The following is a 22689-nucleotide window of genomic DNA, read 5'->3' as shown; positions in this document are numbered from 1 at the left end:
CAGACAGGCCCTTCCTCGCCCACTGGCACGGCGGAGCCAGGGTGCTGCAGCCCCAGAGCCTGTATTCCCTTAAGGGGCCTTGCTCGCTGCAGGCCTTCTGCAGTGCAGCTATAAGGTTTGCAGATGCATCAACGTCCCTACGTAAGCATGGAAATGCACCAAGCACGGAACTGCCAGCAGGCCTGGGAGCTAGGCCAGCGCACACAGGTAACAGCTCAGGGGAATGAGGGGCTTCCGTTGAGTGGTGCATGCAGGGAGCCCAGGAGCCGGAGGGGGATTGCTCTGTACTTGGCTCCACTGAGCCTTCACTTCCAAGAGCACAAGCACCGGGCGCCAAGTGAACTGTTCCAGTCAAGCCTCCAGCTGACACAGGCCCCGTGTCCGGACAGGGAGTGTCACACAGCAGCCAAATTCTAGAGCTGCATTAGACACAGAGAAAAAACTCTCTTTGAATGAACACTGGTGAAACCTCCCCAGAGGCCCAGCTGGCTGGTCCCGATCAGTCAAATTACCCTGGAAAAGTGGGGAAACAAGCTGCCATGTAGGGCGAGTGTTTCACTGGTGTGGGAAACGTCAGGTGTATCGCAGGCGTCCTGTGGCTCCAGCTGGGGGCCGGGGCCCTTCATGGAGCTGGGCACTGGAACCCACGCAACCGAGAGCGAGTCCCTGCCCCAAAGAACTTAACCCAGGCAGTAACAGTCCCGTGTGTAACGGGGGCTTGCCCCGTAGGCTGGAGAGCCGGGGCTAAGCCAACCTGATTACAGAACAAGCCCCACCTGAGCGGACTGGTCACTTCCCTGTAAAGGGCAGAAGGTGGCTGCAGCAGAAGGGGAGAGGCGGGCTTGAGTGGTGATGAAGCCCAGCTGGGGGGAGAACCAGGTAGGCTGCTCAGAGCAGGGAGGCCTGGGAGAGACCCAGCTTAAGCAGGGAAGAGACTGGGAGACCGGGGAGAATATAAGAGGCTTAGTAGGAAGCGGCCCGGGGGAAAGCAGAGGACCTAGCTGTGGAATACGGAGCCTGGGGCTGAAGCCCAGGGTTGGGGGGTGTCTTGCAGGGGGGGCTGCAAAGCTGAGACCCGAAAGCAGCCTGAGGAATAGCCCGGAGAGGGCAGGAGGGGTTTGTTTGTGGTAAAGGCAGCTTGGGATGCTTAGTTTGGACAGTGGTGACCTTGGAAGGGGGGGACTGACCCAGCTGCGTCACTGGCAATCCTCCCGGTGCTGGGTGAGGGGGGGAAATGCTGGAGAGCTGCTAGGCCACAGCTGCCCACTAGCGGGTGCTGAGCAGCCCCCTGCAATGGGGCAGGGCAGGGGGCAGTCACCGAGACCGAGTCCCAGTCCTCAGCAAACAGACACACAGAGCAGAGGCTGGATCAGCTGGAGCCAGGTGCGTGGGGATCCCAGGTGCGCTGGGCCGGCGCCTTTGCCAAGTCCCCATGGCACAGCAGGCAGCTGCCAGGTCTTCATCTTGCTGACTTCAGGACAGGGCGCCCCCCCCGCTGGGCTCCAGGGCAGGGCAGGGCTGAGTGCACGGCCCAGGTGCTCAGCCCAAACAGAGAGCAAGAGACAAAGGTGGGGGAGGAGGGGATATGTTTCCCACTCCGGCGGCTCCGCCAGTCTGAGCTATGGAAGCAGCAGGGGACTGGCAGGCCCAGGTCTCGTGGCTCCGGCTCAGGCCAGGGCCAAAGAACGCTGCCCAGGAGAGCAGAGGGGGCAGTTTGGTGCAGGGGCTCGGTGGGCCTGATACGGGGAGGTGCCAACCGCCCTCTGCTTGCTGACCCCACCCTGCCATAATCCTGCCCCCACCCAGGTGGCCGCAGGGCTGGTTGGATTCCCCCAGCCGGTTCCGACACCAACAGCTGCTGTGCAAGGAGCCCTCTGCGCTGGGCCTGACGTGCTGGCCTGACGGGGCCACAGATCAGCCCAGCAGCCAGGCTCTGCTCCTTCTGGCTGGCTAAGCCCTGGGCTGAATGGGGGTGCAGCACGCTGACAGGGCTCAGGGGAACCTGGGGCAGTGTAAGCCCATTAACCTTGGTCTAGAGAAAGGGCTGGAGGCTGGGGGGGGGAGGCAGAGAGTGAAAGTTGGTGGAAGGGGGGCAGCTGCTGGGCTACCTCTCTTGGCAATGCCACCTCAGGAGCGTGGGCTGGGGGCACTAAGCTGGTTACATAGGGCATGGAGCAGGCATCCAGCAGGTAGATTAATATTTCTTCCTGCCCCCCATCTCCAGCCCCCACGCACCACAGGCCCAGGCTGGCTCCAGGTTATGCTGGCAAAGGCTCCAACCACAACTCTTTGCAGGCCATGCCGGGGTAGAACGTGAGCCTCCTGCCAGCCATGGAAGGTCACTGCAGTCGGGCTGGGAGTGGAGGCAAGGGGCTGAGGCCCTGGAGCTGATCGGTCTCCGTGGGGCGGGGCTGGCAATGCCCAGGCCTGTGATTAGCGCGTCAGGAAAGAGCCGACAGTCACCAGCCGTAATTACCCCTTGGAGAGCCGCGTGGAGCCGGTGGGGCGTGGCCCATCTCCGAGCACAAGGCCCCAGCAGCTCAAACGGGGTACAAGCCACGGCGTGTCTGTTCAAACCAACCAGCGCTGCTGTCTGTGATGGAGCGTGTCTGGGGGATGAGGCAGGGGGCCTCTGCAGGGACCAGTCTGATGTCTGGCCAAGCAAACAGCAGGACACCCACCAGCTTAGCCCTGCCCCCAAAACAAGCTGCCACCCGCCTCCCCAGGGGCACTGGAGCTCCTTGCCTCAGGAACGAGATGCCTGGGGGATCCCCAGCCCTGCTGCATACAGAGTCTTCTGCTCAGCCGCTCCACCCTGCTCCTGCAAGCGGTGCCAGGGAGAAGCTCCACAGGGAGCTGGGATGAGCGAGGCACAATGGTTAGAAAGGGAGGGTCCCAGCCGAATTAAAAGCTGTTAAAGCTGGAGGGGAACCCCCTCAGGGACCAGGGAGGTGAGGGCTGGGAACTTGGTGTGTGTTGGACCTACGCAAAACAGTGGCTTGCTGGGAAAATGCCCCAAAGCTGTTCTCTTCCTCACCTCTCCTGGTGGGAGCAGAGGCAGGCCGCCAGGTCTGGGGCTGCGTAAGGGGACCCCAGCGCAGGGACACAGGAGCAACCTCAGTCACAGGCAGAAGCTGCAGGAGGAGCGTACACCCAGGAGACAGAGGGCTCAGGAGCAGCTGAGGTAGGGACTCAGCCCCACGTAGGCTCATCCGGGGCGAGGGGAGGGTATGGATGAGGTCCCCTGCTGTGCCACACAGACTGGCCTGCGGGGGAAGGCCAAAGACATGCTGCCCTGTCTAGCACCACCCCAGGACACTCAGACTATGAATCATACACTGCCTAGGGGAATCCTACCTCAAACCCTGGTTCTCTCCATAGCACATGGGGAAACTGAGGCACAGGCACACACAGCCCACAAGTTGCCCAACAAGGCTGCAGAGAGAACCCGGGAGTCCCCAGTTTCAACCGGTGCCGTTAGCACAGGGCCAGCCTGCCTCCCATTATGGAACGAGCCATGCACCCAGCGGGAGCTGCCTCTCCCAGCTGTAACGGTGGGCGCAGCATCCAGCTGAGTCTCCCCTCACCAGAGGCCAGCAGTGAGGCCCACGTTGGGGAATGCAGGCCAAGGGGAGCGGGCCAGTGGCCGTGCAAGGTTCACACTGCCTTGGCCAGCCAGGTCACGCTGCCGAGTGCAGACTGCCACCTGCAGGGGAGTCGTTGCTATTGCAGGGCAGGAAAGGAAGCAGGAACACCCCCGCCCGGGGATAAGGGGGTTCAAATGGGTGAAGAAATAAGGGGGGCGAATTTCCATTCATGTTCCTGCTGTTTATTCAGTTTGGCTGAAGGAGCAGACATCCCCAAGCTCAGTGAGGGTGAGGTGCTTAGGGACGCAGACAAGAGGCAGCTCAGCGCAAGACTGCCCCTTCGAGAGTGTTTCGTATCAGCGGGTTCGGCACCTCCGGGAGCCGGCCCAGAGCGAGCTCCCCCGGCCGAGAAGGCAGGCAGCGCTCTGCCGACTCAGCGCAGCAATGCATGGGCACAAATGGGCTTTTTGAGTGCCTCCCTTTAATAGCCCAAGCCACGGCACCGTGCCTGCCTCCTGCCGCTAACACGGTGTCGCCTCTGGGCTGGGCCTGCGAGCAACAAGGACGGATCCCAAAGACACGGGAGTGACCTGCACCCTCCCGTCACAGGTGGTTCTGCTCCAGCAGGAAGGGGGCAGAGCAGAGTTCTGGGGCCTGATGCAGCATGTTGCACCAGGTGAGGGGCTAGCTGCTGTCAGTGCTTGGCTAAGAGCCCTGTGCTCCACATGCTGAGGGAGGGGCTGTGAGATCCTGTGCTCATGGGCCAGTGTCCTGATGACTCAGTCAGACTGTCTGGGGAGAGCTGCTCCCCATACAGCAGATCCCTGGAGCACCTGTGGACACCTCTCACCACATCAGCATCCATCCCCACATGTACCGAGACCAAAGCCACGTCATCTCCCCAGGACCGCACTGGCCGCCCAAGGGCTCAGAGTGGCTTCTCCAGCTTGTCCCCCACGAGGCAGCTCTCGGATGCCTGCTGCTGTCTGCGTTTCTTTATGTCTCTGTAGGCCTGGATGACCCTCTCCCGCTCCTCCTCCACAATGCGCTGGCGAGCAAGGGACAAGGGGGCAGCTTTGCGGACAGGAGCCACATGGCTGGGAGCCAGGAGAGCCGTCAGCAGGAGCTGCCTCGGACCAGCCTACAGAAATGGAAAGAGAGCCACTGAGACTCGACACATGTTAAGGGACAGAGGATCAACCAGGGACAGAGCCCACCGCAGAGCGGGGTGCAGGGAGAAGGCACCTGCCAAAGTGCAGCGACTGATGCCAGGAGCTTCCAAGTCTCTACTGTCAAAATTCCTACTAAGCTCAAGAGGCCCTGTGGTGCCAGCAGGTTGGTGCCACTCCGCTTTCATCCTGCTGGAGAGCTGGCTTCAAATCCCAGGGCCGTGGCGAGAGAGTTTGGCAACCCTACAACTTGCAAGATCTGCTCAAGAGAGACCCGGGCTGAGACGTGGGGGTCAGCCTGAGCAGCACTGGCAGAGCTGGGAGACAAGCCCAGGGCTGAAATGAGATGGGACGCAACAGCCTACCTTCTCTTTGATTACCCCCTTTCTGGGCTTCACCGTAAGCGCTGGTGGCTGCATGGCGACCTCGCCAAACTGAACTGGATCTGAAAGGAAGGGGCAGGGGAGGAGACAGACGTTGCTTGAGATCTCGGCCGTGATGTGAGCCAGCAGACACCCCCAACAGCTCCCACCACCCCAAAGCTCTTTAAAGACCCTGCATATACCGTGATTGCTGCTGAAGTGCAGCCGCCTCTGGGGAGAGGTGCTTTGAACAGCGCTGCAGAACAGCACAGCTCAGGGAGTGAAGCAGAATCCCAAGCCTCACAAGGATCTGCCGGCAGCATTTCACGAGGTAGGCTGGAGGAAGTACCGCCCGATCCGCAAGCTATTGTCTGGGCCCCACAGTGTGTTCCCAGGAAGCTCCCTGGGTGCATGCAGCCCATCACGGAGCCAGGAAAACGGGGAGCCAAGGAAGCAAGAGAACTTGGGAGCAAATTTCAGGTAATGCAAACCTCCTCTACACCCCTCTCCTGGGACCCTGGCCAGGGTGAGAGGTCTGCAGGAGAGCCAGGGCTGCCCGGAGCCAGAGCAGCACTGCCGATCTGTACCCACGCCTACCTTGGAACAAGGCCTTCTCCAGCATCGCCGCTTTCTTCTCCTCTCTCTTCTTTTGCATTTTCTCCAGTCGTTTATTCTGAAATCTAAGTATGCCGAGCCGGGTCATTTAGAGGGGACGGAGAGCTAGTTAAGAAAAGGGTGCTGGGGGTGGGAGGAAGGGTGCTAATGCTCTGATTAGAACAGACCCGTCTGCAGGATTTAAACCTGACTCAGACTGCGAGCTTCCAGAGCAGGGGGCGTCTCTTACTACTTGTGTGTGCAGCACCTTGCGCACCGGGGGCCCCTGATCTTAACCTGACACTATCCCATTAAGAGTTGAGAACTCCACTCCCTCACCTCCAGGGGCACAATCCCCACCCCAGCCCTCTGGGTGTCACGCAGGTGCAGCAGCCTCCTCAGAACGGGTCTGCCCTGCATGAGCTCAGTACCAGCTGCTGGATGGCTGAGTGATGGACAGTGCTGCCCCCAGAAGGGAAAGTTCCTGTACGGGCCCCAGGGGGAGGATAGGACCAGTCTCTGCCACGGCTGGTGTCAGTTAATTGCTCCCTCTCTGGGCTGGCTTGGTCTCCTCCCCTCCCCTCAGTAATGCAACTCCAGTGCCAACAGGATAAGCAGCGATTTCTGAAGGCAGGAGCTGATTCTGCATTTGCTGCTCAGGCAAGCCCCTGCTGCAGCCTTTAGGAGCCGTGACTGGGCCCTGCCCAGCAACATCAAAGCATTCCCTTGGCCTTGGCGTGAGCTTCCCCCCCAGACCTACTCCTTCTTCCTCTGTGACTTCTCCGGGGCCGGCTCCTCAGTCTCAGGCTCGCGCTGCAGCTGGTTTTTGGTGAGAAACAGGACGTGCTGGGTCTCCTGCTCCATGCGCTGGATGTAAGCCGACACAGACTCTTGCTTCCGCCTCCTGAACTTGGGCACGGGAATATCACGCTGGGCTGCAGGATCCGGGGTCACAGGCTTCCTTTTGCTCACTGCAACCAAGATCACAACAGCATTAGCCAGAAGAAGGATCTGTGGGCACCACCCATCCCAGGCAGAACAAATCCCAGGGACACAGGATCTAGTTCGGGTGTTTGCACCCGCTGCGCCTGCTGGAAGCTGACACAGAACCTGACTCCTCTGATGGTTAGGATCAGCTCTGCAGCCCCATGCTGCCACTCAGCACCCCTTTGGGCTTGGACAGAACCAAGCAGATTCCAAGATACTGCACAGTCATGTACATCGTAATCCTCTCCCCCAGTACTTCCAGCCTGAGATCAGTGAGGCATCACGACAGCGGCAGCATCCAAGAACCTGACAAAGAGCAAGAGACCGAGAAGTGGGGAAAGGAGGCCCAGAGAAACGAAATGACCTGCCCAGCCTCTGTGGTAGACCCAGGAATTTGGAACCCTTTTCTTTTTCGTTCCTAAGAAGACCTGTAAACCCCCGTGTCAGAGCACAAGATGACCATCAACTGACGAGGGGAAGGAGGAACAGTACCTGGTGGCAGATTACGCCAGAACTGCCTCCTGCAGGGTCTCTGCTACTTGCTGGTACTGGCCACCACTAGAACCAGGATATTCAATGGGAGGGACCTATGGTCTGATCCCCTGTAGTGGGGCCATGTCCCATTTTCAGTGAAGTCAACATAACTGGTGTAAACTAGGCCTCATCTGTATGTGATGGGATCTTTCCAGTGAGTTAAAAAGGTCCTGGGGAGGCTGGCCTTTACCTGCTTTCCTTCTCTTCCTGCTCTTGGGGTTTTTCATCTCCTCTCTGCTCTTAATGAGCTCCCGAAGCCGATAGGGGATTTCCTGCTCATCAAGATGTTTGGGCTTTGAGTTGGTTTTCTTCTTCTCTTGGCTGAAAAGGAAGAGACGTACAGAGGTCCGAAACCAGGGACAGGGAAAGGTGCAGAACTCACTGCTGCAGCACTGACAGCCAGGTGAATGGGAGGCAGGGTCTGAGCTGAGAAACAGGCCCACTGAGCTGGGTTTGTCTATCCATCAAACTGTTCCTCTTCTCGCTGAGACAAGGCAGGTGAGGTAACATGTTTTAGTGGACCAGCTTTTGTCAGAGAAAGAGACAAACTTTTGAGCTTACGGAGCTCTGCCGTAGGTTTAAAACAAACAAAAGGAAGTATTTTTTCACACAATGCACAGTTAACCTGTGGAACTCCTTGCCAGAGGATGTTGTGAAGGCCAAGACTATAACAGGGTTCAAAAAAGAACTAGATAAGTTCATGGAGAATAGGTCCATCAAGGGCTATCAGCCAGGATGCACAGGGATGGTGGCCCTAGCCTCTGTTTGCCAGAAGCTGGGAATGAGTGACAGGGGATGTTTCACGTGATGATTCCCTGTTCTGCTCATTCCCTCTGGGGCACCTGGCCCTGGCCCCAGTCGGAAGACAGGGTACGGGGCTGGATGGACCTTTGGTCTGACCCACTATGGCCCTTCCTATGGCTGTGTAAGCTGGACGGCTCATCTCTCTCCCCAACAAAGGCTATTTCCCCACCTCGCCCCTCTCCTATCCCGTGCAGCTACGCAACACTGCACCCCTCCTCTGAGGGGCTGGGCTCGGGTGTCGCCTTCCCAGCCGGTAAAACAACAGTCCCACAGCCAGTGCGCGGGAGGGAGAGGGGGACAGTCGGGGGGGGGCGGTTGCCCGGAGGCAAAGTTCCCAGGACCAGCGCGGGCGATGGCGCCCCAGGGCCCTAAGGCGCAGCCAGTCGCACCCTTCGGAGGCTGGATGCAGGCCTCGCTGGAGGCGGGGGTGTCCACGGGCCCGTGCTGGGCAGGAGCTCGGACACACCAGCGCGACGGGCCGCATCGCCGCCGAGGGAAGGGACCAGACACTGCGGTGACAGGCCCTGCAGACCGAGCCCGCGGAGCAGCCCCCCCCCCCGGATATCGAGCCCACATACCGAGCCCGGGGCGGGACCGCGGCCCTCGGCACCGCCCCGCCCTTGCGCGACTCCCCCCGGGCAGCGCGGCCCGCAGGGCCCGGCGGCGGCTGCTTGCCCATCGGGAGCGGGAGCCGCGTGCGCCTCCCACGTGCGCGCGCCCGGCCCGACGGCCCCACTTCCGGCTGACCCCGGCGCCCCGCCCCCTCCGGTCCCCTGCTCCCATTGGTCCGCGTCCCCAGGGACCGCCCCCTCCGCCACTATTGGTTCGCGCCTGGAGGAGCCGCTGCGGCTATTGGCTGAGGAAGCTGTCGCTCGTACGGAGACGAGGCGGGTTGTCGGGGCGCCGCGGTCGGGATGTTACTGCAGGGGGCGGCTCGGTGCGGCCGGGGCCTGGCGGGGGGGAGCCGCGCGGCGGGGCCCGTCCCCAGGTGAGCACCGGGGGCTGTTTGGGAGGCAGCAGAGTTGGGGGGGGCTGGATGGGGGAGGGGAGCTGGACTGGGGGGGCCTGTATGGGGGAGGGGAGCTGGCATGGGAGCGGGGGCGCTGGGGTTGGACTGGGGGGGCCTGGATGGGGGAGGGCAGCTGGCATGGGAGCAGGGAGGGGGCTGGACTGGGGGGGCCTGGATGGGGGAGGGGAGCTGACATGGGGGCGGGGGGGGCTGGACTGGGGGGGCCTGTATGCGGGAGGGGAGCTGGCATGGGAGCGGGGGCGCTGGGGTTGGACTGGGGGGGCCTGGATGGGGGAGGGGAGCTGGCATGGGAGCGGGGGCGCTGGGGTTGGACTGGGGGGGCCTGGATGGGGGAGGGGAGCTGGCATGGGAGCAGGGAGGGGGCTGGACTGGGGGGGCCTGGATGGGGGAGGGGAGCTGACATGGGGGCGGGGGGGGGGCTGGACTGGGGGGGCCTGTATGCGGGAGGGGAGCTGGCATGGGAGCAGGGGCGCTGGGTTTGGAGTGGGGGTGCTGGATGGGGGAGGGGAGCTGACATGGGAGCAGGGGTGCTGGGTTTAGAGTGGGGGTGCTGGATGGGGGAGGGGAAGGAGGCTGTGGGGGGGAGAAAGGTTGGAGCAGGGGGGCTGTATGTGGCGGAGGGGAAGGAGGCTGGTTGGGGGCGGAAGGATCTCCTGTCTGTCTTTGGACCCATCTCGTCCATCCCCAGTACGGGATTATCAAGGGCACTTGGTGGGCCGACTCCTGCCTTCCTCCCCGCATGCGAGCTGCTCCTGCGGCCCGGGGCACTGTGAGAGCGGCTGCGAGTCTTGCCCGGTGCTGGGCGAGCTGCTGGGCCCACCCCAGGGGCCGTGTGGATAGTCCCATCGGCGCAGATGGCCATCAGAACGATGGACCAGACCCAGCCCTCGGCGCGTGACAGTTCGACCTCTCTTGTAAGTTTGTTATTAATTGCCAGGTAAATCTGCAACTCTTCAGGTGCACCGAGCGCTGGAGACTGCAGAGATGTGGGTGTCCTCTCTGGGACAGGCTACCTCGCAGAGACCACCTAGAAAGCTACTTCTGCAGTGTTCGGAGGCTTTCCGTGGACCTGTCAAAAGCAGATTTTAGCCACCATCAAAGCCATTCAGAGGCCCGAGGAGATGGCTCTCAGACTGATCCCCAGCAGAGCGACGGAGAGCCCTGCACTGCAGGGGGCTCAGAGCCTTTGAAAGACACAGAGCCCCCCTTTTCCAAGCCCCCAACGCTCCTTCCCCCCACTAACTGCTGTATGAGCGGCTGCCACAATTGCGTTTGGATTGCATATGTAGAGGAGCTGCTGAAACACTACCAGGATGGGGGAGAACAGGCCTTAGCTGCTGTGGAAAAGCACATAGAAGATGAGAACATTAAAATGATTTTAAAGATGGAAATCAGATTCCGTATGAAGAAAGACTGATGCGCACAGCTTAAGCTGTTGGCTCCTGCCATGGCTCCTCTATTCCCATGGCGCTACAAACTCCAGAGAGAGAGTGCCCATATTTATTTATTGTCCCTTCTCCGAAAAGGCTCCTTATTTAACATAATTTATCCATCTTCTTTGAAGCTTGGTTCCTGGGCTCGAGAACCCAGCTTGACTACTAGTTGGTAAAGGATTGCCATTATTTATTGGCATGAGTTACAGTACTTGGCGGAAATTGGGTGAGAATAAATTCATATCCGTGTGCTTAAAAATGTGAACCTCTTCTAGGCCTGCCTTTGTGTTCTGGGCTTGTTCAATGCCTACCGTGATGGGGCCCTGGCCCAGGACCTGGGCTCCTAGCTGCTGCTACTTCACGTTTTGTCTCATGCTTAACTACTGAGTTAAGCGTGAGACAAAACGTGAAGTATGCTGCTTTAAAAATATTTGTTTAACATCTAGGCTGGGAATCCCAAAGGGGACGACAAATTCAGCACCCAAATCCCACATTCTCTGGGAGTTTGTCCCTTAGCCCTTTTTAAAACCCCTGCTGTAGTCTAGATAAATGTTCCTCTCTCTCCCCTGATGCATGGCCAGCTGGGTTCCCCTCTGAATATGCACTGCTTCCTCACCCAGCTGCTTGGTGGCTGGAATTGAAGAGCCTAGTGCATAACCTCCAAGTGACAGTAGCATTCCCTGGGAGGGCCTGGAAACCCTTTAGAAACCACCCTGTTTGCTGTGTCTTTCTAAGCTTAGTAGAGGCTTCAGCATGTTGTAAGCACTTGTTGAGGCTTTCTGTCATGTCAGCCCCTCAGATGGGGTTGGCTGCAGGAACTCCGCCTTTCTTCTAAGAGGAGGCCTCGCAGGGGGTTGCTAACCTGTCCCCTCGTCCTCCTGAGGAAATGGCTTTTCCCCTGGGCCAGTGGGATTTGCTGGCCCGCTGGGATCAGAGGTGACTGTATTCAGCATGGGATACCTGTCCCTGCACAAGGGGGTTTCAGCAGTTACCAAGCAATGGGACCAACCGTCTGCCATGCTGCTTGTTCTGGTTAACCCTAGATGGCTGCAGTTGACTTTTGGCATCCCAGCCTAGTCAGAGGGCAAAGTACCCAGTCCGGGTGGTGAGCATGTGGATTGTATCTGCATCACAGATGAATGCAGTGTGTACGTTAGACCACTAGCTGCAGATAGGATAAACTGCAAGCAGCAAGCTGGATCTGCTTGTGTTAGCAACAGGGCAGAACCTTGCTAAGCCACACTAAACCTGAGACTCTTTTCACCCCTTCTCAGCAAAGATTTAATACCGGAGCTCTAGCGAGGCCTCCTGATTATATAGCCTGCACTCTGCCAGGCTTGGTATCGCTAATTAAAGGGAAGCTACACTTGTCCACACACACGATGAAAACCCCGTTCACCAGGCAGTGCCCTCACTTTGTTCTTTAGTGAGTTTGCTCCTTCACCTGTTACTTTGCAGCTATTTGTGAGAATGGGGGAGGTTCCCTTGCATGAAGAAACAACAGCAAATGGGGTTTCTCTTCCTGGAGGGGAGAGGAAACTCCTTCTGCAGAGGTGGCTCTGTCCATCTCGGGCACGTCTGTCCCACCCTCTTCTGTTCAGACATTATCACTGCTGTAGAACCAGGGGGCAGAGGGTATAAATCAGCTGCTGATTGTGGGTCTTCTTTCAGTTCTGTAAGGGGGAGATAGATCCCTAGTGACAGTTTGGACCTGGAGATCTCCCCACAAAACATCTCAGTTGAGTCCAGTGCAATGAACGGCCTGGCTTAGCTCTGAATTGTGAGATGAGAACATAGCATTTATTTCCCTGGGCTGAAGGTTTCCTTGCTTGCTAGAGAGATCAATGAACAGCAAAAAGCAACTTTGGGGATTTTACAATCAAAATTGCAGCTTAGTGCAGAGCTGCAGTGCTGGGCTCTGCCGGATGGGGGCTTGCAGCCATGCCATCGATGTTGGGCTCTCTCACCGAGAGCAGGGCTAATCAGCGTTTGCATGGGGGACCTGCAGTGAAAACCCAGGTAGCATAAGAGAACTGTTCCCTTGGGGTCAGTGCTGGGCCATTGCCCCAGTGTGGTGCGAGGGGGCTCGGTGCTGCTGCGGGTACAGGTTTTTGAGGTGGGATCTAAAACCAACCTGCTGACCGCTCTCGTTTGTTAAAGGTTTTAGGTCAGTGTGTGATTTTTAGCTGTGGAGTCCTGCTCCGATTCAAGTGTGAACAATTACCTGCTGCCTCCTTACATCCACCCTGTTGCTTCCACTGCATACAGTGGCCTTAGCTATCTCCTCTGAGAATGGTTCGCTGGCAAATGGCTGTGGTGTTCTGCCATAGATGTGGCTGCATTTCAGGGATTTGGGCATCTGTGAGGGGAATGCGCGCTGTATGAGTGGAGGAGGATGGTGGAGAGTCTGTCCCTACCTCCAGGAGATGCAGCGCAGAAGGCATAGCCTGGTGTGGGAGGGGCATACGTGGCTTTAAAGCCACATTTGTGCCTCCGGGCTGCTGTGGTGGTCAAAATGGCGCAGGCATAACTAAGAGCAGCTCCAGGGCAGCTCTAATTTGCAGCACCTTCCAAGAGCTGCCTAGCGGCTGCTGTGCCATCTGGCGCAGCACAGAAGCTCTGTAGTGGCATGTGCTGTGGAGGCTCCCCTCACACACGTTCAGCCCCACCTCCTGTACCACACCTGGCAAGGCGGCTGAGCCAGAGCTGCTTGGGGTGATTCAAGGCTTTGCACCTGTGGAATTTCCTGCCGCACCTGGCACCACAGATCTGCTCCCTCCTCCCCCTCCATGTGCATCCTGGAGAGGTGTATAGAGGCTGTGGTAGAATCTGTCCCACGCTTTTTGTGCTAAATGACAGCATTTTCCTCCCATTTGCTAAGGGGTCTGTGTCACAAAGAACCAGCCGCCCTAAAACTTTGCCCGCCAGAGCAGTGCCCTTGCTCTGCTTGGCTGCAGAGTTTGAGGTTTTTAATGAAATCTTGACAGAAACTCAACCCTCCCCCCAGCTGCGGAATCTGGCTAACGAAGCGGGTGCCACTAAGACCTGCTAGCTATTTAGCAGTATGTGCTAATAAAACTCAAGATGGACTCAGTAATTAACAGGAGTCCTTGTCTTTATCAGACAAGTAACCAGTTCAGCTGGTGTCCTTAAAACGTTCCTGGATTCGCATAATCCTATTTGCTGAAGCCTAACTAATTGTAATTAGTGGAAGGGCCTGAAGTTCAATTAAAGTGTACTGAGATTATGCCTTTTTATAATTGCTTTAGTGCAAGGGGATTAGCTTTGGAATGATACTCATCCAGCAGACAAACTGGTGCTTCCACAGGAAACCTGGGCAAAGACCAAGGAGTTGCTTTTCCAAGAAATTGAGCAGTGATCAGAAGTACTTTTTTAATGCTTGATAGTTGATCCATAGGACTCCCTGTCACAGAGATTTATTGTCAACTGAGGCCAACACCTTAGCAGTGGTCAGAAAAGGATTAGACAGTCCTATGGAGAATGGGGAACATCTGTAGTGATAGGATTAAAACGGGGAAGGGATATCCACTTTCATGCTTCACTACTAGGGGATAGGAAGAAACTTCCCCAGTGGACAGATAAGGAATAACATGCCCACTATGGAGCCTCTTGTGCCTTCCTCTGAAGCAGCTAGCAGTGGCCGCGGTCGAGCACCTGGGAATGAACTTGGTGGACCCTTTCTTCTGCTCCACCCTGGCAATTCCTAGGTTCCTAAGAATACCAAACAGCAAATCACCCAGCAGTGACGACCGGACTTTGCATTAGTGCCTGTGGCCAGCATTTGGAAAGGGAGGCACCTGAATCCATGCTTGGTTGCTAAGTGAGTAGTCCGATTTTTTTTTTTTTTTCCCAAGTGTCTCAGGGCCCTGCGGCTTCCATTGACTTCATCTGCCCAGGAGGGGGCCTTACAGCATTGCTAGCCTCGGCCAGGAGGATGCTGTCGTATGGGGTAGCATCCCAGAGTCCTAGGCCCTTGGTGACCTCACTGTTTTTCAAGATCGGACAGTAGCTTGGGATCCATATGAGCTGAATCTGGGGCCCATCCCTTGTTATCATGGGGTTTTCTGTCTTGTAAGAACCTCGGGGCAGGGACTTTGTCTCCTGGTCTGTTTGGTGTCACGCTAATTGCACTTTATCTGCTATTAATTAATGTCTTTGCTCAGCTTGTGTGCTCTTTGGACTGTCTGAATAGCGCAGTGGGCCGGGATCCAGGGTGGGCCCTCTAACCATATGGCAATACACATAAGTCGGAAAGGGAAATGTCATGTGCCCATAGGCAGAGCTTGGTGAACACTGCAAAGATCTGGGCCCACTTTTAAGCCCCGTTGCAGGTGCTTTGCATGGTCTTCTAGTAAATGTGGTTCATGGCAGAAGGGTTCTGAGAATCAGCCCATTGGACCCCAGTATTGCAGATTTGTGCAAAACATGTTTTAAATTGACAGCTGGGACAGCAGGTTCTGACAGGGTCAGTCAAGGATCCTGCGCTCAGACTAGCTCCGCTGTCTGGAATATTTGTGACGGTCGAGCTGCAGGCTGAAGTCTGCTCACGGGAACTCCTGGGTCTTTGATTGCCAGCCAGGGATCTCCCAACAACAAGCTTCTAAACTGAAGAGGAGGCAAAATCCATCCGATAAATTATTTGCTAAGAATTATTCTGCCCCGAACACAGCACTGCACACTGAAATATTGCACAGAGCCAGAGAGTTGAGCAAATGCCCCTGTGGAACAATAAAATACACAATCAAATGGGCGGGAACGGACAGCGTGTTACAGTAGCATTACCCCAAGGCCCCTCTCTCTCACCCACATGCTCCTCTCACCCACCCCAAATGATGTACATACCATTAGAAATTAAATCAGCTTACCCATTTTAAAGGAAGGGTCATAATCCTATTATCCAGGAGCAGAATAAACCCACCCGCCCGCAAGAACCATCCAGAGTGTCGTCTATAGGACACGGACCCATCGCTGACAGAGCTGGCTGGGGCTAGTGCCAGCCCAGTGCAGCTGGCCCTGTGAAACATCTGCAGTGGGGTAAGTAATCCCCTCTGCTTTGAATACACCAAGTGCAGCTGTTCCTCAGCTTCTTACGTAAGGCGTCATTGTGCTCCAGTCTCCATCCTGCTTATGTCCCTGTCTGTCTACTTCTGCCACCCTGCGTGAGACTGTGGTTCCTTTCCTTGGTCTTTAAAATCTAGTCGGTCCCTCCACTGTGGATGCCAAGTGATCCGAGGAGTTTGGAGAGGTGAAGGGAGTCGTTATTCTAGGCCGTGGTGCCGTTCGCCAGTGCAGGATGGACTCGAACCTTATCAGACTGTTGGCATGAAATGGTCCAAGGTAGCTAGTCTGGACAGGCACTGAAGAACCAAAATAGATAATAGCTGGGGTGCTCTAAGCTGTCATTGTACTTCCAGCCTGCTGAAGGAGCAGCCAAGTGTCCCTAGCAAACCTCTGGGCAGCTCGGTCTGTTTCCGAGGGTCAGACAAAGGCTCAGGATCGGAGTTGGTCACGATGGGTGTTTTTTCAGAGAAAATGTTTAAAATGTTAATTTTCTGGGATTCTTTTTAACTTAAATGTTTTGGTTTTTTGCTCTTTCCCCTTTTCCAGTTGCAAACTGGGAAGTGGGGTGGGTGGATTCTGGGGAAGGAAAAACCCCTGGAAACAGGGCTGGGGGTCCTAGAAAATTTCAGAGAGAAGGGAAATGTTCCTTTTGCAAAAAGGCTGGTTTTTGTTGAAAAATGTTTTGAAAGGGAGAGCATTGACTGGCTGCTCTTGCCAGGGGAGCCCCAAGTGTCGAGCCATTCCCCTTCTCCTTGCAATCATTTGTTACGGAGCAAGTCGTTTCCCCTCTAAGGAACGGAGGGGGACTCCTCCCCGCCCACTTGGGGCTGTTGTCAGCCCCATCAGGCCTGCTAGCCCACGGCTAGTATCTGCAGAAATATTGACATCTTGCCCTGCCACCCAGGAGAACAGCCCTGCTCGGATTAGCGCTGCTCTGGGGATTTGCAGAGGAGGCAGGATACATAAACCTGTCCAGTTGTTTGCAGAGTTTTTTTCCTCTGGCTTGCTGTGGATTTAGGTGCTGAGGGCCTGCTCCAAAGCCCCTGAGCTGATGGGAAGACTCCCACTGCCTTCAGTGGCTGTGGATCAGTCCCCAAATGTTTCTGAGCCAGTAGTTAAACTGGCCTTGTTAGAGAGGGGAACCGCAACCACTGCTGACCCTGGCCCCATCCTGCAAACAGGCACATGTTGCACTATTGCCCGGGAGACGGCTTCATAGATTCCACCTGTGCTTAACTTTATTATTTGCACTGAAATAGCACCTGGCGGCCCCCGGCCAGATCAGCTCCCCCTGCTGCTCAGCACACACACCGCTTAGTCTGAATACGCCAGCCAGCCAGTGAGGTAAAGAGCACAGTGAAGTGATGTAACCAGGATATGGCAAAGGCAAGGCTAGAATCCAAGTCTCCTGACTCGCAGCCCCGGGTCCCTTTCCAGCCTGGTAGACCAGACCCCCCCCCACCCCACCCCCCGTGAGAGGTGTTGGTAATGGAAGGGAATGCCACTGATCACAGAACACAGAGCGAGGGGAATGAGGTGCCCCGCAGCTGGAGAAGCCAGGAGGACAGTCTTTGGAAGGGGCGGCGTTTGTGAACAGATAGTAACTGCACAGGTGGCTTGGTCAGGGGGTCGCTGAAATCCCTCATAGGCTTCATGGATGTAAAGGGGCTGGAAACAGCACTCACTGTTGAAGACCCAAGCTTCATTGGAGGCACCTCATAACTCAGATCATTTATCCACGAGAAATAAACACTAGGGGCTAGAATCCGGCCTCTCAATGCCCAGGGGCTAGTCGGCTATTGAGTAACCTGGGAGGGCTGCTTGCGGGATAGCATACTAGCCCACGGGCTTTGGGAGGCCAGCACTGGGGGGAGGGATAGCTCAGTGGTTTGAGCATTGGCCTGCTAAACCCAGGGTTGTGAGTTCAATCATTGAGGGGGCCATTTTGGGGATTGGTCCTGCTTTGAGCAGGGGGTTGGACTAGATGACCTCCTGAGGTCCCTTCCAACCCTGATAGTCTATGATTCTGTATTCTATCTGGCCTTTAGAAACTCATCTCTCCTTTCACAAATTATATCTGCCTTGCTAAATTGCCTGTGGTTTTACTTGGGAGTGACTGTAACTGTCAATACTTTGCTTGTTTCACCCTGGAACACGTCCCAGAACTGAGACGTTTCTTGGGGACAGAAGGGTGACACTGCTGCAGAAGCCCCTCCATTAGAAACAATGGAATGATAGTAATTTACCCACCCCGAGCATTCAAGAAACCATGAGTCAGCGCCCTGCCCTCCCAAAAAAATACAAGATTGGCTTAAAAAATCATGATTTAAAAAATAATAAATGGGGGAGGGTTTTTTTTATTCCTTCTCTGGTCTTTGAGCCTCTAGGGTTTGTGTTTCGTATGCCACCGTGAGGGCTCGAAAATTACTACGCTGAAATTCCTGTGTAATGACATGATGCAGGGGGACTGGGGCTTGAAGAAAAACACCAGCTCTGAGACTTGTGATCAAACCATGAGAGCTGGCAACATGGAGGCGAGTTTGGGTTCCCAGGTATGATCGGGCTGGAGAAGTCATGGGTGCTGCGCCCCCCCGTTATACCGGTCTCGTGTTTCACGGGAACGAATAGTGCAATCACTGGGTCCCGCACAGCTACTAGTAACAGAGCAGCACTAAGGTGGGTGACCGGAGTGCAGTAACCCACAAATTGGCAGGCTGGGCGAGAGCAGGGATCCAGCTACCCCAGTGGCCAGCCCCAGCTTTTTCAGAAGCTCCCCCTGCCCCCAGGCAATTATAGAATAACACTTCCACCACCTATTCCTTTCAAAGGTCAGTTCCTGTCCTGAAACATGAAGAGTTCGGGCCCTTCCAAACCTTGGGGATGGGGGATTGTTTTTAACTCCTGGATGTTTTCATTACCCACAGAAGCATTCAGTCTTTTGTGAGTCCAGCTGAGCTTGTGGCCTCAATGGCGTCTTGTGGCAATGAGTTCTGTGGAAGAACTGGGCTCCGTGTAAACTGTTTCCTCAAATTGGTTTTAAATCTGCTGCTTTTCGCTAATTGAGTGGCTTCTTCTTGTGCTCAGAAGGATACATTGAAGCCATCTACCTGTATTCTCATTATAGTCATTATGTTGTATTCTTTTATCATGTCCCTTTATATTTATCTCCTAACAGCTCCATCCTTGCCCTCAAAAGTTAGAAAATGCCAGAATTAAGCTTGCCTATGTAACCTTAATTCTGCCCTTGGTGGGTATGCAGCAGGGGACAGTCTTTCATTACATGATCAAACTGTCTCTCGACTAGGCTATTTTTACTGCCCAAGAGAACGGACATGCCAACAGCAGCATCCACAACGAACGGTCTCTGAGAGCTCATTTCAAATGCTAATCTTGCGACGCATTATCTGTAGACCTGGATCTTTGTCTTTTTAAATATATATGACTTTTAGCTCAATTGGGGCGCAATAACGCCCGTGCTTGCAGCAGCCCATACTGATAAATGTGCTGGATCAGCGCCTTGGAGCACAGACTTCAGGGCCCGCAGTCCCAGGGAGAAAAGACCTGTTTTGTCCTTGCAAACACACAGTTTAAAACAAGCCAGCAGGGACATTTCAGTCCCACACAGGTGCTGCTCCCGTCCTTGTTAACAAGCTGTGGTACATTATCCACCATGCACACAGCTAAGCGTGGGGCCCCAGGGCTTTCTGAGCACTAACTGGCAGGAAGAGACCTCTGCACAGTGCTGGTCCCAGCAGCCCAGCTGACCTTGCACGCTCAGATCTTCCCTTTGCTAGGACACCAGCTGCTCCCAGCACCCAGTGTCAGAAGCAATAACAGCACCCAGCAAAGAGCCGCCCAGATTAATTCAGCCCTCTCTGCCCCCAGGTTCCCGACAGGCTTGGCATGGGAGTCGAGACGTTGGGGGGTGGGGGAGAAGGAGCAAATAGTTGTAACTTCAGGGATTTGTTGTCTAAAGAAATAGACACTAAAGCCCCCAGTTTGTCCCATGTTCCCTGGTGCCGTCATTGTCCTTGCAATAATGAGCTTAGAGCTGTCTGAGCTGAGCTAATTCCAAGGTTGCAGAAGCTTTTCTTCTGCAGCAGGGGCGGGGGGCCTGGCAAGTGGGTCACTGAGCCATGGAACGGAGCCCTGGCCCACTCTGGGCTGATGACTGACTAAAACTTTCGTTTAAAGGGCATGGGAGGGGTCTGCATTCCCACTCCCCAGCTAGCCAGCACTGTCCTTGGCCTCTTGTATGCACCAGCCCTCTGACCAGAGCTGATGGGGGTTGGCCACCCAGCTCCCATTCATTCCCAGGAGCTGGGTAGCTACAGCCCCTTGTGGGCACTGAAAATCTCTGTCATGGGTGGGGACTGAACTGTGGCTGCTGAGCACCAGAAAGCGCATCCCCCTGCCCCACAAGCTACAGCGGTAACAGGCCATCAGTTAGTGAGTCAGCCACTAGAGGGAGCTGTGGTCCCATGCACCACCCACATTGCACCCACATTCTCTGCTCCCAGGAGCGAGCAGCCTTGGGTGACCCACACCCGCTAGGGTGCCGCTGTGTCCCCCCTCTAGCGGCAGCTGGGTTGAGGAGCCCGCTGCTACGCACTTGGCTAAGAGGGCTGGGTCAGGCATAGAGACTTGTGCATCTAGATCCCCTTCCAGCTGCTGCTAGCCCACCCAGGAACGCCATGGGACGTTTGCATTGGTGGCCTGTCTCAGCGGGCACCGTGGGCCGCCATCTCCTTGCTCCCTTCACATGGCCAATTGTCTTTCCTTCTTTCTGCCTCCAAACCTGTGACCTGCAGGGAGAAGCTGGGACCTGGAGCCAGGGGGACTGCACCAGCAGCTGACACCCCACCGCAGCCATGAGCCTGGAGACCCCCAAGCTGGAGATCAAGTCAGCCACCGGGGTGACTGGAGGGCCAGCCACCCCCAGGAAAGGGCCCCCCAAATTCAAGCAGAGGCAAACCAGGCAGTTCAAGAGCAAGCCACCCAAGAAGGGGACCCAAGGGTGAGCACGTAGGGTGGGAGTGCTGCGCACTCAGAGTCTGGTCTCCCCCCCAGTACCGGTGAGCAGCCAGGGCATGGTCCCCTGCATATGCCAGCAGTGACTTGCCTAACCCAGGGGCTCTGTGTGCTGCCAGCCCCTTCTGGCCAGGACTAACCTCTGGGCCTGGGCTCTGCCCCCCATGAGGAACAGCTGGAACCCCTGAGCATTTAATCCTCAGAGAGCTCAGGGGCGGGGCATTGTCACAGCAGAGCCCCGCCCCCATCCACTCTCCCCCGAACAGTGGTCTTTAGGGCAACCCATGTGAGGCTAGAGGGGACTCGAGCGGGTCAGGGTGGCAGGACAGTCCAACAATGCAACAGGAGGGGAGCCTGGCTAGGTTAGCCCTTTAGAGAGCAGCTGGCACCAGCCCAGGGAGACATTGGTGGGGGCTTTACAAAGAGAAAGGAGTGTCCCGAACAGCAGCTAAATGAGAACCAGAGTCGTGAACGTCTTCTCGCCCCTCTTGCCCGTTCACTGGCCACGGCCAGGAAGACACAGCTAGCCTGGGGCTCAGCAGTTCACGCAGGACACCGCAGCAGCGGGATTCTGCAGAGCAGACAGGGCGTGAGCGTAAGGTCCTCTGCAAAGGATCCACACCCAGAGTGAGCTGTCGAGGGCTCCATTCTCCCCTGGGGTGCAAAGAGCCGCAGCCACCCCACTGCCCTACGGCGCTGGGGACTCAGGCAAGGGGCTCTTTCAAGGCTGGGTTTCTGGCCAGTGAGGAGTATGTGCTGGAGATGCTCCTTTTGTCCAGCCCCTCGTCTCACACCCCTCCACGCAGAGCTGGGGGTCACAGGTCGCTGGGGGTGGGCAGGGATGCTCCAGGCTGAGCTCAGGGCGGGGAGAGTGATGTAATGGTGTCTCTCCTTGCAGGTTCGGTGATGACATCCCTGGCATGGAGGGGCTGGGAACAGGTAACTGAGCAGCTGGTGCTTGACTGGTTTGGAAACAGGGAATGCGTTGCACATGAAAGGGAGAGATTAACGTCACCAGCTGTAGCCAGCCCTGGGCCAGGGCGTCCCCACCCCACTCTGCAGAGGCACCTCAGTCCTGGGGAGAGGCCCACAGCTGTGCAGATATCCACCCCACTCTGCATTTCCACCACTCCCAGCTTGGCTTGTGCTGGACTCACCACCCACAGCTCAGCCCTGACCTGCAGCTCCCCACCCCCATTGGTTCCCTCCTGAGAAGTGGCTGCCAGCCATGCCCTGGCTGGGTTTGCTCTGGATAAATGGAACCAGGAGTCACACACATGGGTCAATTTCAAATATGGCCTAAAGCAGGACTTGAACTTGTGCCTTACTTCCCTCTGCCGCCCCGTCCTTCCCCCTTTAGCAGGCCTCCTTCCCCCCTGCACCATGGAATGAACTTCCAGAACAGCTGGGTGGCAAAGGCGGAGTGCCACGGGGAGAGCTCTGCCGTGGGTAAACAGCCCCCAGCCCCATGGCACCGATCTCCACTGAAAAGGCAGGTCGCGCTGCTGTGGAACAAGCCCCATTTGAACTGGGACTAGGGGCGCCCATAGCAGGTACAATGTGCCAAGCAGCTGTGCTGGGGAGAGTGCTTTTCCCAGACAGCCGCCAGATCCTGGCTCACACTGACCCCTGCCTCTCTGGTTTTCCCCTTTCAGACATCACCGTGATTTGCCCCTGGGAAGCTTTCAGTCACCTGGAACTCCATGAGCTGGCGCAGTACGGCATCATCTAGCCAGCCCCTGAGCTCAGAATTGAGGCATGTGTCTCCTGGCAGCCCACGGAGGTGTCGCTATTTATACAGAGGGTGATGCAGCTGCTTTTGCGGCTCGTGACGTGACCAGACCAGCCTGAAAAAGCTCTTTAAAATAAACATGCTCAGTTGAATCTGCCCTGAGTCTTACCTGGCTTCTGTGCTTTCCGAGCCAGCTCTACTCCACCCTAGGGTCTCCCACTCCGCTTGGACATGTTGCCTAACGCAGGGTTTCCCTAAGACATGCTGTGTACCACCAGTCTCTTTCACCTCTCAGCTTGCCCAGCCTGCTGGGAGTTAGGCCAGGGCCAGGCCGGTGGGATTTG

General features: G+C 56.5%; 2 protein-coding genes across 4 annotated transcripts; one reads left to right on the top strand and one right to left on the bottom strand.

The window, feature by feature from the left end:
* Window positions 1-3805: 3805 nt before the first annotated feature.
* CCDC137 (coiled-coil domain containing 137) lies at window positions 3806-8716 on the bottom strand. Its single transcript, XM_074971784.1, has 6 exons — window positions 8616-8716; window positions 7424-7554; window positions 6473-6683; window positions 5716-5798; window positions 5122-5201; window positions 3806-4728 (listed from the first exon to the last, which is right to left on the bottom strand). The coding sequence occupies exons 1-6, from the start codon at window positions 8714-8716 to the stop codon at window positions 4516-4518; spliced, it is 819 nt and encodes a 272-aa protein (XP_074827885.1). The 3' UTR covers window positions 3806-4515.
* Window positions 8717-10496: 1780 nt separating this feature from the next.
* On the top strand, window positions 10497-22484 carry PDE6G (phosphodiesterase 6G). 3 transcript variants are annotated; one of them, XM_074971136.1, is made up of 5 exons: window positions 13068-14341; window positions 15423-15555; window positions 20394-20599; window positions 21512-21552; window positions 22269-22484. In XM_074971136.1, exons 3-5 carry the CDS (start codon window positions 20454-20456, stop codon window positions 22343-22345), a joined length of 264 nt encoding a protein of 87 aa, XP_074827237.1. In that variant the 5' UTR covers window positions 13068-14341; window positions 15423-15555; window positions 20394-20453; the 3' UTR covers window positions 22346-22484. The 3 variants fall into 3 exon arrangements, with proteins under 3 accessions (XP_074827238.1, XP_074827237.1, XP_074827239.1); XM_074971137.1 differs by lacking the exons at window positions 13068-14341; window positions 15423-15555 and adding an exon at window positions 10497-10726; XM_074971138.1 differs by lacking the exons at window positions 13068-14341; window positions 15423-15555 and adding an exon at window positions 15675-15858.
* Window positions 22485-22689: the final 205 nt, after the last annotated feature.

The sequence above is a fragment of the Natator depressus genome, chromosome 14 (assembly GCF_965152275.1).
Source record: "Natator depressus isolate rNatDep1 chromosome 14, rNatDep2.hap1, whole genome shotgun sequence".
Taxonomy (NCBI): Eukaryota; Metazoa; Chordata; order Testudines; family Cheloniidae; genus Natator; species Natator depressus.
The sequence above is the reverse complement of the archived record's forward strand: the minus strand, read 5'-3'. Positions and strand labels throughout refer to the sequence as shown.